This window comes from Vitis vinifera, chromosome 17, assembly GCF_030704535.1.
Source record: "Vitis vinifera cultivar Pinot Noir 40024 chromosome 17, ASM3070453v1".
Classification (NCBI taxonomy): domain Eukaryota; kingdom Viridiplantae; phylum Streptophyta; class Magnoliopsida; order Vitales; family Vitaceae; genus Vitis; species Vitis vinifera.
This window is the reverse complement of record NC_081821.1, coordinates 9,336,132-9,350,380: the sequence shown is the minus strand read 5'-3', so window position 1 is coordinate 9,350,380 and position 14,249 is coordinate 9,336,132. Positions and strand designations below refer to the sequence as shown.

Genomic DNA, 14,249 nt, shown 5'->3' with positions numbered 1-14,249 from the left:
TCTTATTTGAAGTAATTATCTTTTGTATGAGTTTAAAATCTCACAATTTTAAATTTTGTTTAACAATTTTCTTTTTCTTTTTATCTATTTATTTATTTATAAATGAGTAAACTTTCATGCCAAGTTCTTAAGACTTTTTATGGAGACCTAAACCTCGATATGCTGATCCTCCTACATCAATCAGGAGGTAAATGTAAAGTATTACCAATAATATGATTCAAATCTATGACGATATGTCATTTAGCGAAATCACTGTTCTCAATATTCATCTTGACCAATTAGATTACCTAACAAGTAAATTTTATTTAATAAATTTTATATTAAAATAATAATATTTGATGTTTCAATGGAGATGTTTTAACATTATTTTTTATTTTTTATAATTGATTTTTTAGTTGAAATTTGGTGGATTTGAAATCCTCTTTGATTTTGAGGTAATAAAGAGATGGATAGGATAAGATTTTTAGCATTTATCATCATAAAATGCCCATACTTCATAGCCAGACCCAAAACCCCTTGGAGGCAAGGATTGAAATATCGGTAAACACGGATATATCGGTACTTGGATTTTACGGATATATCGGAAATATCGGAGAAATATCGGTGGATATTTTTCATCAAATATCGGTGAGACAAAAATTATCCAAAATTGATGGGAATGCTTAAAAAAAGCCAAAGAATGATAAAATAAGCAAGAATATGCATGTTAAAGTTATTTTATAAGTGTAATTGACATAAATATGGTCAAAGAAAAAAATATCGGTAAATAGTTTACGATACTTGGATTTGAAGAATAAAAAATATGAAATTTGGAATTGTACACTTAGAAAGTTAGAATTGAGTTAAGAAATATTTGATTTCATTAAATGAAAACAATTTACACATAAACATAATACATATGACATTGCAATGGTCCTTAATACCAAAATGAAGATCGATGTGGTTCCATCATATTGTTATTGTTAGATGAAGGGAGCCCATCTTGTTGAAGACAATATTCATACCAGGACATGGAGTTTCGATAGTATTGATTGTATGTACGAACATGCCATGCATAAATTTCTTGAGTCCTACCAACAACTTGTCCATGGATAGGAAATCCAGGGTTTTCCCATGTGCTCGTTTGAAATCCTTGTTGTTGCAGCTGATGTGGAAGGTAGTATGGCATTTGTGTGGAAGAAGGATAGTTATACCTTTCATACTCTTCATCAGTGGAACTTGAAAGATTTTGAGGAGGCTGACCATAACTCATTGCATAAGGGGCATAAATGTTGGCTTCGTTTGATGAATCACTGAATTGAGTCTCTACACTCATCGACTCAAAACTGGCCGACAATGAGTCCTCGTTGTATGGCATCATCCTTCGTTGTCTTCCTCTATATGGCTTTCCAATGGCTCCAACACCTGGACCGGCTCTTCTAGAGCCGTGGTCTTCATCTTGAGTACAATGTGTGAAATCATCTTCACAAGTAAATGCCAATGGTTGTCCACTTTGTTGTTGTTGTCTAACATCCCCTTCATCATTTCCAGGGTCGCTACCATCATTGGTCCCCTCTCCTCTTGAACCATCATAACCGGAAGCAGAAGTACCAGTAGCACTAGGTCTACTACTATGTTCAACACTCGTGGAGTCAAAAGAAGGTCGAGAAGTGACTGCCGGCTGAGAAATTCCTTGTTGAAATGAATCTCTCGTGTCTTGGCTGAAACTATCAGTATGAACTTCTTCGGATAACACTCGATCAACATCAACACCTGCTTCTCGGACATGTGCGGCAATTCGTGGGTCGGGATTTCCATCTTCATCATCTAGATGAAGAGGTCTAACCCATTGAAACAATTGGTTATCTTCTTCTTCACCAACCTCAGTTGCAATGTCAAGTAAATCGAGGTAATCTTTCTCTGCAACTTTGTCTTGTTCTGCTTCCATGTCACGTATCTTTAGTTTCATGTTATAATAACAGAAAACTAATTGTTGGAGCATCGGGTAAGCAAGCCGATTTCTTTGTTTTGTATGAATTAAGGCAAACGTGCTCCAATTTCTCTCACAAGCTGAAGATGATGCAGTTTGCGATAAAACCTTGATGGCCAACCTTCTTAATGTAGGAGCGTGATGTCCATACATGAACCACCATTCAGCTACAACCAAATAAATGATATCAATACTTATATTGGAAAGTTACAATAATATGCTAATGAAATGAATTATTATTTCACAAATAATACTCACCGGGAACCATTTCTGACCTCGAAGCAATCGCTGCTCGATCACCGAATCCTCTTTTTGCATCTCGGAATAGTATAATCTACATATTAAATAATTGAAAGTGAAAAAGTTGAGTAAATGAAATTCAATTATTTAATTTATATTATAACTCTAATAATTTACCTCATTTCCAAATTGACTAAGACCTTCTGATGTAGGATCTAATTTCGCAAAGACTTCATGAACAGCTTGAAGTAGATCAGGATCAGTACCAACTCCACGTTTATATTGAAATCTTGGATTAAGAAAGAATGCTACAATAGTAAAGTAGAAATGTAAAATTAGAATTTTATGAAAGAAACATATTAAATACCAATAAATTTCAAAGATGAATAATACTTACCTGCTGCATGAAGAGGATGTTTAAGAGTTCTATCCCAACGATCTGCAATTATTTCTAACACCCATTCTTTAGCATTAAGTCGAATGAGGTTCTCTTTCATAACTCGAATCAATTCGTACACAAATGGCATTGTAGGAACAACTTCTGAATCGACAATGCGAAGAACTGTGTATAGCGCCTCATATATTGACACTAACTTTCCCACTCTTTCCCAGTACGCATGGTCAAACATAAGTGATTCAACCTCTTTGCCGATTAATGTGCGACTTAAGTTGTGTTGTGCCCATTCATCACTGATAAACACTTTCTTCAAGTTTGCTTTCTTTTTCAAAAGACTGTCAAGGGCTATATAATTGGTTGCAAATCTTGTTGCTCCAGGACGAACTATGTCTCCACCACACACCTTCCGCATCTGTGCAAGCAACCAACTATGGTTATAAATGAAGTTGGTTATCTTTCGAGCCTTTGTAATCAGATCTGCAACACTCGTCCTTTTACCGATGTCTTCGAACATTAAGTCGATGCAATGTGCTGCACACGGAGTCCAATAAAGATTGTATTTCTTCATTAACAACTTCCCCGCCTTCACGAATGCCGACCCATTATCTGTAACTATTTGGACCACATTTTGTTTGCCAACTTCCTTGATCACATCCTTCAACAAACCATATATGTATTTGTTGTCCTTTATATTATTTGATGCATCAACGGATTTGAGGAAGATTGTGCTACCTTTTGAATATACCATGAAATTAATTATGCTTAATTTCGTGGGCCCAGTCCATCCGTCAGACATAATCGTGCATCCATAAGTCTTCCACTTTTCTCTTTGAATATTGACATAAGCTTCCATGTCTTTGTACTCCATATCCAAATACTTGTGTTTGATTTCATAAGGAGACGGCGGTTCTATACCCATACCTACCATCCATATATAATTAAAACATATAAGAACATTTGTGTCAATCATACTATATAAATAGTAATGATATTGTTCAAATAAATACAACTTTTAAAATTATAGTAATTACCTGCTTGTTGTGCACCAACAATCATGTTCTTGAAGTGGTGAGAGTCTGCTTTACTTGGCGGAACACTCTCATATATGAAGAACTTACTGATCAAACGTCCCATGGTTTCCTTGATGGCACCACCTTTGAAAAGATTTTTTACAGTTTTCTGTCTTGCTGCTGAAGATTTGTACAATGAGGGTGCATCAGGCAGTGATGCATCTGAATATCGAACACTTTGCGATTTTCGCATTTGCCTTGTTGTTGGATTGGTTGGATGTGAAGACTCGCCTATTATAATTATTAAAATTAAACATATATGTTAATTTAATATTATTGATAAAGTTGATAAGAAACAGTAATAATTCAAATTAATATTATACCTGTTTTTCTTTTGCCTTTTATAAAATGTTCTTGTTGTTGTCGATTCCATTCAGCAGCTTTTGATGCTCGAACTGCCTCTCTATAAGCATGTCGCTCATCAGGGTGCATGTCAGCCGGATACATATACACATCATCATCTCCATCATCATCATCATCACCACCACCACCACCACCACCATCATCACCACCACCATCACCACCAAGGTTCTCCTCATCGTCCTCATCAATTAAATGCCTATGTCTTCTTCCCATTGTGTCTCGCAGTTCTGCTCGAATCTCTTCTATATCAACAGCTTTCTTCGCTTTTGCCTTATTTCTTTGCTCTATAAGTCGTCTTATTTCTTGTTTCACTTCTGGAGGCACGTTAGGACACTTTTTTGTATTTGAATTAGGGTCTGTATGTGATAGGTGAAATTTAAAACGAGTAATCCCACCACTCTTTATTGCCAACCCACAGTAATTGCATATTGTTCCATTTTTGTTCCCTTCCATAGGTGTACAATATTTCCAACAAGGATCTCGACCCATGGTACCGCTTTCACTAGCCATTTTCTAAAATTGAATTATGAAACTAATATCAAATTTAAAATTATTAAAGATAAAACATGTAAGAAATTTAATATGCATGAAATTGATAAGAACTAATAAAAATTGAAATTAAAATTGAATTATGCATATATGAAATAGATAAACATTACAATAAAATTTTGATAAGAATTAAAATAAATTAAATTTGCATATTCATGAAATTGATAAGAATCACTACTAATAAAAATTAAAATTAAAAATGAATTATGCATATATGAAATAGATAAACATTACAATAAAATTTTGATAAGAATTAAATTAAATTAAAATAAATTAAATTTGCATATTCATGAAATTGATAAGAATCATTACTAATAAAAATTAAAATTGAATTATGCATATATGAAATAGATAAACATTACAATTACATTTCCATATGAATTAGAAAATATCAATTAAACTATATATAACAAATAAAATTTAATTATGCATAATAAAATAAATTTTATAAAAGGTAAGACATACCTTAATTAGCCTTTGACTTGGAGTTAATCCCCTTCACCACCAAATTTTCAAAATAAAAAATTTTTGCTAGATCATATAAGAATTTTGATGTATGAAATGAAATGGAATGTGGGTATTTATAGGAATTTTTTTGGTCAAACTAGCCGTTGGATGGTCAAACTAGCCGTTATAAATTAATTTTAACCGTTGGATCAAAATTTGGTTCAAATTTCACCATTAGATCTTCATATAACCGTTGGAAACACTCCATAGCCCTTGGATAAAGTCAAGATTGATTTTCCACCATTGGATCACAAATCTGACCGTTGGAGGCCTTTACATACACGGGTGAAATCTGGGCCATCAGATCCTCAAAAATTCAAAATTGGCCGTCAGATCAAAAGCAGGGAATCTTCAAAAAAATCGCCGATTTTTTCAAAAAATCGCCTATTTATCGCGATTTTATCGGCAAAAAATCGCCGATTTTACCGATTAATCGCCGATTTTTTGCTGTCCTCTGTCGTCTTCGCCGCGCGTGGCTCCACTCGCCGATGTTTCGCCGATTTTTCGGTCCTCCACCGATATTTCGTCGATATATCGGCGATTTTGCCGATTTTTGGCCGATTTTTCCGTCAATCGATAATCGGTGCCGATTATCGTTTCGATGCCGCCCGATAACCGATATTTCTCCGAAATATCGGCGACATTTTCCGATTTTTCAATCCATGCTTGGAGGACATGTTCTCCATCCTTTTATTGTATTGTGTCGATTGTGGCATGGTAACAACATTAATTGTGGCAAATAAACACCTATGAGAAAATAATATTTATCATTAAAAGTGGTAGAAATTCATTGAAATAATATGATTTTTATAATTATCAATTTAGAGGATGTAACGAATATATCTTAATTTATAAGTCTATAATCTTGGTGGTTTTCAAATTTCATGTCGCATTGGATTTTGACAATTTCATTTGAAAATCAATTAGTATTTATAAGGATAAATTAAATCTTTTATGATATTGAATGTCATGTCTTATAGACGAATTCTAAGATATGAGACCTATTTTAAAAGTCATCATTTGGGTAATTAATTTTCAAATTTAAGAGTTATATTATTACACCTCAATGACGTGATATTTCACATCAGATAGGAAAATTTGTGCTATATAAGTATGAATTCTTCTTAACCCTATAAACATGTTTTAAAACTGCAATGACTTATTTGAATAAAAAACAGACAATATCTATACGATTGAGTGTAGATTATTGTAAATGGTATCAAGACTCAATCCCCAATCCCGATGTGAGAGTTTGTTTGGCGGAGTGTCTATATATTTGACCCTCACAATTTCATGGGACACAATGAGGACATTGTATTTGCATGATGGTGTTTGTAATATCCTACATCGGATAAGAGAAGTTTTGACATTGTATAAATATGAGTCTCTTTAACCCCATAAACACGTTTTAAAGATGTAAGGGTCATTTCAGGTAAAAAAAAAAAATGATATCTACATGATTGGGTGCAAATTAATCATAAATAATGTTTCCTATTTAATATTTGTCTAACTATATTTTTGACATTTCAATTTTTTCTAATTGACATATATAACTTTCTAGGTAAGGATTTGACACTATGCAATTAGAAAATCCCAAGTAAGGTACATTCTATTCATGACTTTAAAATAATAAAGGGTATTATGTAAAACATTCAAATTGCATCAAATTTCAATTTTAAACTTTTTTATTACTAATTTTGAATTGAACTCACAAAGATATATCTATGAGATCTAACTTAATTTATCCACCCTTGGGTTTAACAATATTTCAAATGCCATCTAAGTCATGTAGGAGAAAACTAAATGGGAAACATCAATCAAAAGGCCTTCTGAATAATTATAACATTTAAAAATAAATAAATAAATAAAGGAATTTCACCGTGATATTTAATATGTATAAATATTAAAAGAGGTAAGGGAAGTGAAATTCAATAGTCGAGTTTTATTATTTCTTTTCAAAAGTTTATACAAGAGTTTGATTTGAGTTATACAAAGAAAGAAAGAAAGAAATAATAAATATCTTAAAATTAAGAAAAACAAATATTTTATATATTAAGGTGTAATTTGTTTTTATATTTAAATCTAAATAGAATTTAATTTAATTTAACTCTAAATAAAACTTAATAATATTAAATATTAAGTTATTCATTTTTTTATATTAAATATTAAGTATTAATAGGGTGAAAGTTGTGTTTTGATTGTTTTAAAAATTTATTTTTAGCATTCATTAAAAAATCAAATATTTTGACATTTTTTATTCAATCAAAATATTTAAAAAAAAAAAGCTTTAAGTAAAAAAAATAAAAAGAAAAAAGTTGAAAACAAATAATTTAAAATTTGAAAGCATATTACATTTAGTATTAAGTTAAAAAAACAAGTATTGTTGAGGCCTTGCGTCCCGATGATCCACGTAGCTGCCAAATGGACGCACGTTTTCAACCAAGATAGAGTTCTGGTTCAGTTGTCCCTGCAAAAGATGTCCGGACAGGGTGTCCGAACACACCCTCTGATGGTTTTGTTAGCCATGATTAGAGAGATTAAGCAGTTGACATTTTACTAGGTATAGCAAGCTTACCTTCCTCCTTGTGTGAAGGTCCATATATATATATATAGTATTAGGAGCTCTGCTTCCCTCTTTAATGGTAGGGAGACTTTTTGGCTCATCATGATGCCTCTAGGTGGTGGCAGGGCCATCATCACTCTACGGGCGGCTGTTAGAGATTGTGGGAGGCGCCGCGACTATCAGAAATCGTGGGAGGTGACTTGCCATCATTCCTGTCCTTTCGCTCTGCAGGTGGCAGAATGTGGGCTGTGGCAGGCTGTCGGAATGACGTAGTAAGACTTACTTACTTTAGTCAACGATCCGGACATCATATCCAGATAGGATATGCTATCGTCCGGACGTGATGCTTGCGAGTGCCATGTGTCTCTTCCTGAGGAAGTCCGGATAGGGGAGCGCACCATGTGTCCCTCTTTAGGGAGTCCGGATGGAGTTGCTCCGGACAGCAAGGCGCGCCACGTGTCATCAGGGGGAGGGGAGGGGTCCCTACAATGCCCCCCTTTTAACTTACCGATTTTGCCTAGGCAGAATGGGCGGGTTAAAAATGATTGTTTTTTGAAACTGAGGTTACTTTTTGTGCTCATTGGGCCATGTGGTGCGCGGAGGCAAAGAGGAACAAGAACATTTATGATGAGCCGCCGTCTCTGGGATTTCTCAAGCAGCGTGTCTTTTCAATAATGGCGCGACTGAGCGGTTAGAATACCGAGGGGCTGTCTCTCATTTTAAATAGCAGACTGAGTCCCTCACACTTGCATTTTTTCTTCTGTATTTTCTACTGGTAGTGCTTTTTCTTCAACCTTCTGTGTATCTTCGTCTGTGAGTGAGAACTAATTTCTGCTAGCAATACTCAATTAGTGACGGTGATTGCACCGCGGACTTCATCTCCATTTTGCCAGTTTACACTCGGTACGTTCTCTATTCCTACCTTCTCGTTGTGTTTGCTTGTTGGGCAAGCTATTTGCGATTGAGGGTCGATCTTGGTTTTTAGGGCTGTTTTGGGGGTTTTGATCGTGTTTTGGGTGAGTTAGGGTTTCTGTTGCCCCCCTACGCCTTTTGTGGGCTACCGATTCTTGTTTGTGGTAGAGCCAAGGGTTGGGATGGGGATGCTGGTGATGTTAGGTTTTCTAAGCGTTTTTGCCGTTAGGGTTATGGGGTCGGGTCCTTGTTTTTTATTGTTGGCATTCTGCTGTGCAGGTTCAGTTTCAGCCCCACTCTAAAAAATGTCTACGAACAAGGACGCTGCTTCGTCTAGCGCGGCCGGACAGAGCAGCAAAGATGCATTCGAAGAGGTTTCTACGGAAAAATCCGTGGACAAGCTGAACGTGCGGGAGTTTTGCAAATGCTTCTGCATTCTGAATGGCGTGTCCGTTCAGCTTGTGGACGGAGAGGCCGTATCAACTGAGGAATCCGCGGACAATGCTATCTACTTTACTAAGGAGCAATTTAATGCTAGGCTCCGGTTCCCCCTCCCATTGCTATTCAAAGAATTTCTCCACTTCACTCAGATCCCCCTAGCCTACATCCATCCCAACATGGTCCGGGTATTGATGGGGTGCAGCATTCTGAGCATGCTGTTCAACCTGGACCTTTCGCTGCTGGAGGTTCTTTTCATCTATTCTCTCAAGAAGGGAAAAAATGACATTTTCAGCCTGGCTGCCCACCTGCCTTCTCTCCAATTGGTGACTAAGCTTCCAGATTCGACGAAGGGAGGAGCTAAGAGACATGTATTAGTCCGGGGTGTCTGGGCTGGGCTATTGGAGCATTCGGAGAGACCGTTTTCCCCAAACCGTTCGCTGGTGCTTCCGGGTAAGGCAGCTTGTGGGGTTTGTCCGGTGTTCGTCTGTTTGCTTTTCTTATTTTGGGGTTATCAGATGGCTAACATCTTTGGTTGCTGATAATGCAGGTCCGGACAAGAGGGGTCGTGTAGTCGAGTGGGTGGAAAAAGCGTCCTTCGACCGACTAAATAAGCTATTTGAGATTACTGCCGCTGAGAGGCATCATCAAACGCTGCTTATTGCGCGAAACTTGCTGGCCGTTGTCCGGGAGCCCTAGGCGTACGTCATCAATATTCTCCCTAGGAAGTTGCCAAAAAAGATAGTGTTTGGGGAGCATTTCGTTCTCAAAGATCTCCCATTCTACACAGAGGCGCGTAAGATAGACGCCCAGGCACGTAAAGCTCTTCTCAACGAACAGGAGGAAAAAAAGCAAGAGGGAACTTTGCGAAGAGCCCCTAGTGGTAAATGCTCCGCACCCTCTCCTCCTGCTGGCGCCCCAACGGGAAAGAAGAAGAAGGTTCCCACAAATGGAAAAGTAATAAAAGCTCCAACTCCCACAAAGGGAGTAGTAATAAAATCGCCAACTCCTGTGAAGGGAATAATAATAAAATCTCTAGCTCCCTCCGGCTTGCCTTCTGTTTCAAACGGTTCCGGACATATCGCGTGTCTAAACGGATCGGGGCCTTCAATGCCAGCGGCTGAACAACTGGCTCTTTTGGCTGAGGAAGCAACCTCAGTATATCAACCGGGTTCTTCCCCTCTGGACGCGGATGTAGATGGGGCCTCTTGTGTTGAAGCGTTGCCTCCTACGACGCCTCCAATGGAAGAAACAGGGGTTGAGAGGCAGGGTTTGCCCCCTTGTGAGTCGAGCTCCCTTGCCTTTGTGCCGGTGAAAGGGCCAGCCACGAGGAGGTCTCGCCCGGCCCGTGATTTAAAGTCTGGCATCAGCGGGCGGGTTCAGGATATTCTTCTGGAAACCATCGAAGTTAGCTGCTCATCCGCCTAGGAGGATCATAAGGAGGAGAGTGACACGGAGATGGCGGAAGAGAACCCAACCGACCCGGTGCTGGTCCCGGATGAGGGTTCGCCTGGAGAGATCCAGCCGACCGTGAATGATGGGGGCCTGGAGCCGAGGGAGGAGTCACAACCTAGTGCCTTGTCAGGGAGGAGTCCCATTGATGATGCAGCTTGCACTTCCGCTAGCCCTTTCAGCTATGCGGAGTTGGGAGAGATGTTGAAAAGGATTCCATCCGGCTCAGATGTTGATGCGCCTTCAGTGAAAATGTTTGAAGCGACGGAAATGGTATAACTTATCCTCCTTTGATTTTTCTTGCCATACTGGTGTGCTTTTTACATGGCTTGTAATTTGAACTTCTTGTTGTGGGTTTTTCTGCAGCTGGTGAGCGGTTTTCGCGGCATGGTTCGACAACACGATCTTTTTATAGACCTGTTGCGGATTTATGATCACATGAAGGCCTTCGTCTCCCAACTCATGAGCGGTGAAGAGGAATTGCGCTCGAGATTGGAGCAGGCTGAAGCCAACTTATCCGCTGCCCGGAGAGCCTCTGAAGAGAGTGCTGAAGCCTTGAAGAAGTCCTATGATGACAACGAGGCTTTCCGGATAGAGCTAGCAGAAGCAAAGAGCCGGGAGGAAGCTACAGATGCCCGCCTGCATGAGGTGGAAAACGAGACGGCCAAGCTGAGGGGGGAAGTGAGGCAACTCCGGACAGAGGTGTCAATTGAGAAAAAACAGAAAGAGGATTTGCAGTTGCGCTTATCATCACAAAAAGAAGAGTTGGATGCTGAGTTTGCTACTAAAAAGGAGAAACTCGAGACGGACTACCAGAAGCAGGTAGACAAGATGTATCTCTTTGGCTACCGTTGCTGCATGAAGAAGCATGGTATCAAGTGGGATGTCCCTTCGATTCCCCCGGGCGAAGAAGAAAATTTGCGCCGCAAGCCCTCCCAATGAGAGCTTTTCTTTTTGTAACTTTTACTGCTATTTCTTTCTGTATTAGTAGTCCGAAGAACCTTTTTGTATACAATTTCACAAGTATTAATAAAACATACTCATTCACATTGTACTTGTATCTTTCTTTCATTGGTAATACTGCTTTAGATTGGATATATTCCATGGTCGGAGCAATGGGGTTCCATCTAGCTTCTGTAGATGATAGACTTCACTTTCACTTGTCTTGGACACTATATGAAACTTTCCTGCTCCTGTCTCAGCAGTGTTTTCGAAAACCTTTCTAAGAACCACCGTTCCATTTTTAAAACTCTTGGGTCTTACCTTGCGATTGTAGTGAGCAGATGCTCTTTGTTGATAGTCTGCCATCCGGATGGATGCTGTCTCTCTTACTTCGTCTGTCTAGTCCAAGTTTCTTCCTAACTCCACATTTGCATCATCCTGCCTTCCTGCCTCGGTCCGGATAGTGGGTAGCCCTATTTCAATAAGAATGACTGCGTCCATACCGTATGCGAGGGCGAAGGGAGTGTTTTCTGTCGGACGTCCGGGTGTAGTTCGATAAGCCCATAGGACGCTGAGTAGCTCCTCCACTCACTTCTCTTTGGCTTGCTTTAGCCTCTTCTTTAAGGCGTTTATTAGGGTCTTGTTTGTGGCCTCTACTTGCCCATTACTTTGAGGATAACGTGGTGTGGAGTATGAATTCCGGATGTTTAGTTCCGAACAAAAATTTCGGAAAGCGATGCTATCAAACTGTGGACCGTTGTCAGCTATAATGGTTTAGGGGATTTCGAAGTGGCAGATGATGTTCTTCCATATGAACTTGGTGACATCTTTGTTTTTGATGCTAGCGTATGCTTCAGCTTCCACCCATTTACTGAAGTAATCCGTGGCGACGAGCAGAAATTTTTTCTGGGCGGCTGCGGTTGGTAGGGGTCCTACTATGTCCATGCCCCACTACGAGAAGGGCTAGAGGCCTAAAATTGGTTTCAACGTCTCCGACGACATATGTGGTATGGGGGCATGCCTTTGACATTTGTAACATTTTTTGACATAGGTTGCCGCATCCTTTTTCATCACGGGCCAGTAATATCCTTACGAATGGGCCCTGTGCGCCAGAGACCGACCTCTAGAATGGTTCCCACATACCCCCTCATGCAACTCAGCTAAAACATACAAGGCCTCTGAGTGGTTTAGGCACCTGAGATAGGGACCTGTAAAGGACCATTTGTACAAGTGCCCCCCGATCAGGGTGAAACAGGCTTCTTGCACCCGGATCTTGTGTGCCTGCTTGGGCTCTTCAGGCAGAGTGCCTGTCCGGAGGTACCTTATAATGTCTTTCGTCCACTCTTGGTCGTCTGCTTGACTTGCCTCAATGGTATTGCAAGTGGAGGCTTCCGCGACGGAAGGGTTGGCTTGCACATGTATAGACAATAATATGGCTTCTTTGATGGGGAGGGAAGCAGCTATGCTTGTTAGGGCGTCGGCACATCCATTTTCAGTTCGTCTAATTTGTTCGATTGTCCATTCGGTGAACCGTTGTAAGGTGTCCCTTACTTTAGTCAGATATCGCGCCATGCGTGCATCCTTAGCTTCGTATTCCTTCTGGACGTGCCTTACCACAAGTTGGGAATCACTATAGACCCGGAGCCTGGAAACTGATAGAGCCAGGGCGAGGTCCAATCCGGATAGGATGGCCTCATACTCTGCTTCATTGTTAGAGGCGGGGAACCCCAGTCGGATGGCTTGCTCCAGATGTTGTCCTGTTGGGGACTACAACAGGAGCCCTACTCCGGATCCTGATGACTGGGAGGCTCCATCGACCCGCAAAGTCCACCACTCTTTTTCACTTGGTTCCTTGCGCTGGATAGGCTTTCGGGAGTATTCTAGCACGAAGTCAGCCATCACTTGACCTTTCATGGACAACCTGGGTTGGAACTCGATTCCGTATTCGCTTAACTCTATGGCCCATTGAAGCATTCTTTCGGTTAAGTCCGATTTGTGCAGGATGTTGCAAAGGGGTTGGTCAGTTAGCACGACCACCGGGTGGGCTTGGAAGTAAGGGCGGAGCTTCTGGGCGGCACTTCGAAGAGCCAAAGTCGTTAGCTCCATCTTTGAATACCTAGTTTCTACGTCCGCCAACGCTCTACTGACGTAGTAAATAGGTTTTTGCTCCTTGGGTGAGGGGCAACGGAACAGAACAACGCTAATTGCCCACTCCGATATGGTCAGATACATATACAATTTTTCCTCAGAGAGGGGGCTGCTCAGGATGGGAGGTTGCATGAGGCAATGTTTAATTTTTTCAAAAGCGCTCTGACAGTTGTCTATCCATCCGCTCGCTCCAGCTTTTCGTATTGCCAAGAAGAAGGGTCGCAGTTTATCAGTGAAACGGGCTATAAAGCGTCCTAGCGCGACGAGCTTGCCTGTAAGGCTCTGTAATTCCTTTTTGCTCCTAGGGGGTGGTGTTTCTATGACTGCCTTCACTTGATCTGGGTTAACCTCTATCCTTCTTTGGCTGACCATAAATCCCAGGAATTTGCCAGCACTTACGCCAAAGACGCATTTAGAAGGATTCAACTTCATGTCATACTTCCTTAAAAGGTGGAAGACTTCTTGCAAGTGGAGGACATGTTCCTCCCGGGTTTTGCTTTTAACCACGATATCGTCAATATATACCTCTACTGTGCGGGCGACCAGAGGTTTGAAGATCTTCGTCATCAGTCTCTGATAAGAGGCGCCAACATTTTTGAGTCTGAATGACATGACTTTGTAGCAATAAAGACCGTGTGGCGTTATGAAGGCTGTCTTTTCTTCGTCAGCCGGGGACATGGGGATTTGGTGGTATCCGGA

General features: G+C 40.0%; 2 protein-coding genes across 3 annotated transcripts; both read right to left on the bottom strand.

Annotated features, from left to right (window-relative positions):
- Window positions 1-850: 850 nt before the first annotated feature.
- LOC132252828 (uncharacterized) lies at window positions 851-5,464 on the bottom strand. Of its 2 annotated transcripts, XM_059734161.1 has the most exons (7): window positions 5,054-5,464; window positions 4,000-4,552; window positions 3,638-3,907; window positions 2,607-3,527; window positions 2,387-2,517; window positions 2,228-2,303; window positions 851-2,136 (listed from the first exon to the last, which is right to left on the bottom strand). In XM_059734161.1, the coding sequence occupies exons 2-7, from the start codon at window positions 4,547-4,549 to the stop codon at window positions 917-919; spliced, it is 3,168 nt and encodes a 1,055-aa protein (XP_059590144.1). In that variant the 5' UTR covers window positions 4,550-4,552; window positions 5,054-5,464; the 3' UTR covers window positions 851-916. The 2 variants fall into 2 exon arrangements, with proteins under 2 accessions (XP_059590144.1, XP_059590143.1); XM_059734160.1 differs by lacking the exon at window positions 5,054-5,464 and having other exon boundaries at window positions 4,000-4,819.
- A 7,027-nt stretch (window positions 5,465-12,491) lies between these two features.
- On the bottom strand, window positions 12,492-13,922 carry LOC104882394 (uncharacterized). The gene is made up of 2 exons (XM_010665547.1): window positions 13,247-13,922; window positions 12,492-13,159 (listed from the first exon to the last, which is right to left on the bottom strand). Exons 1-2 carry the CDS (start codon window positions 13,920-13,922, stop codon window positions 12,492-12,494), a joined length of 1,344 nt encoding a protein of 447 aa, XP_010663849.1.
- Window positions 13,923-14,249: the final 327 nt, after the last annotated feature.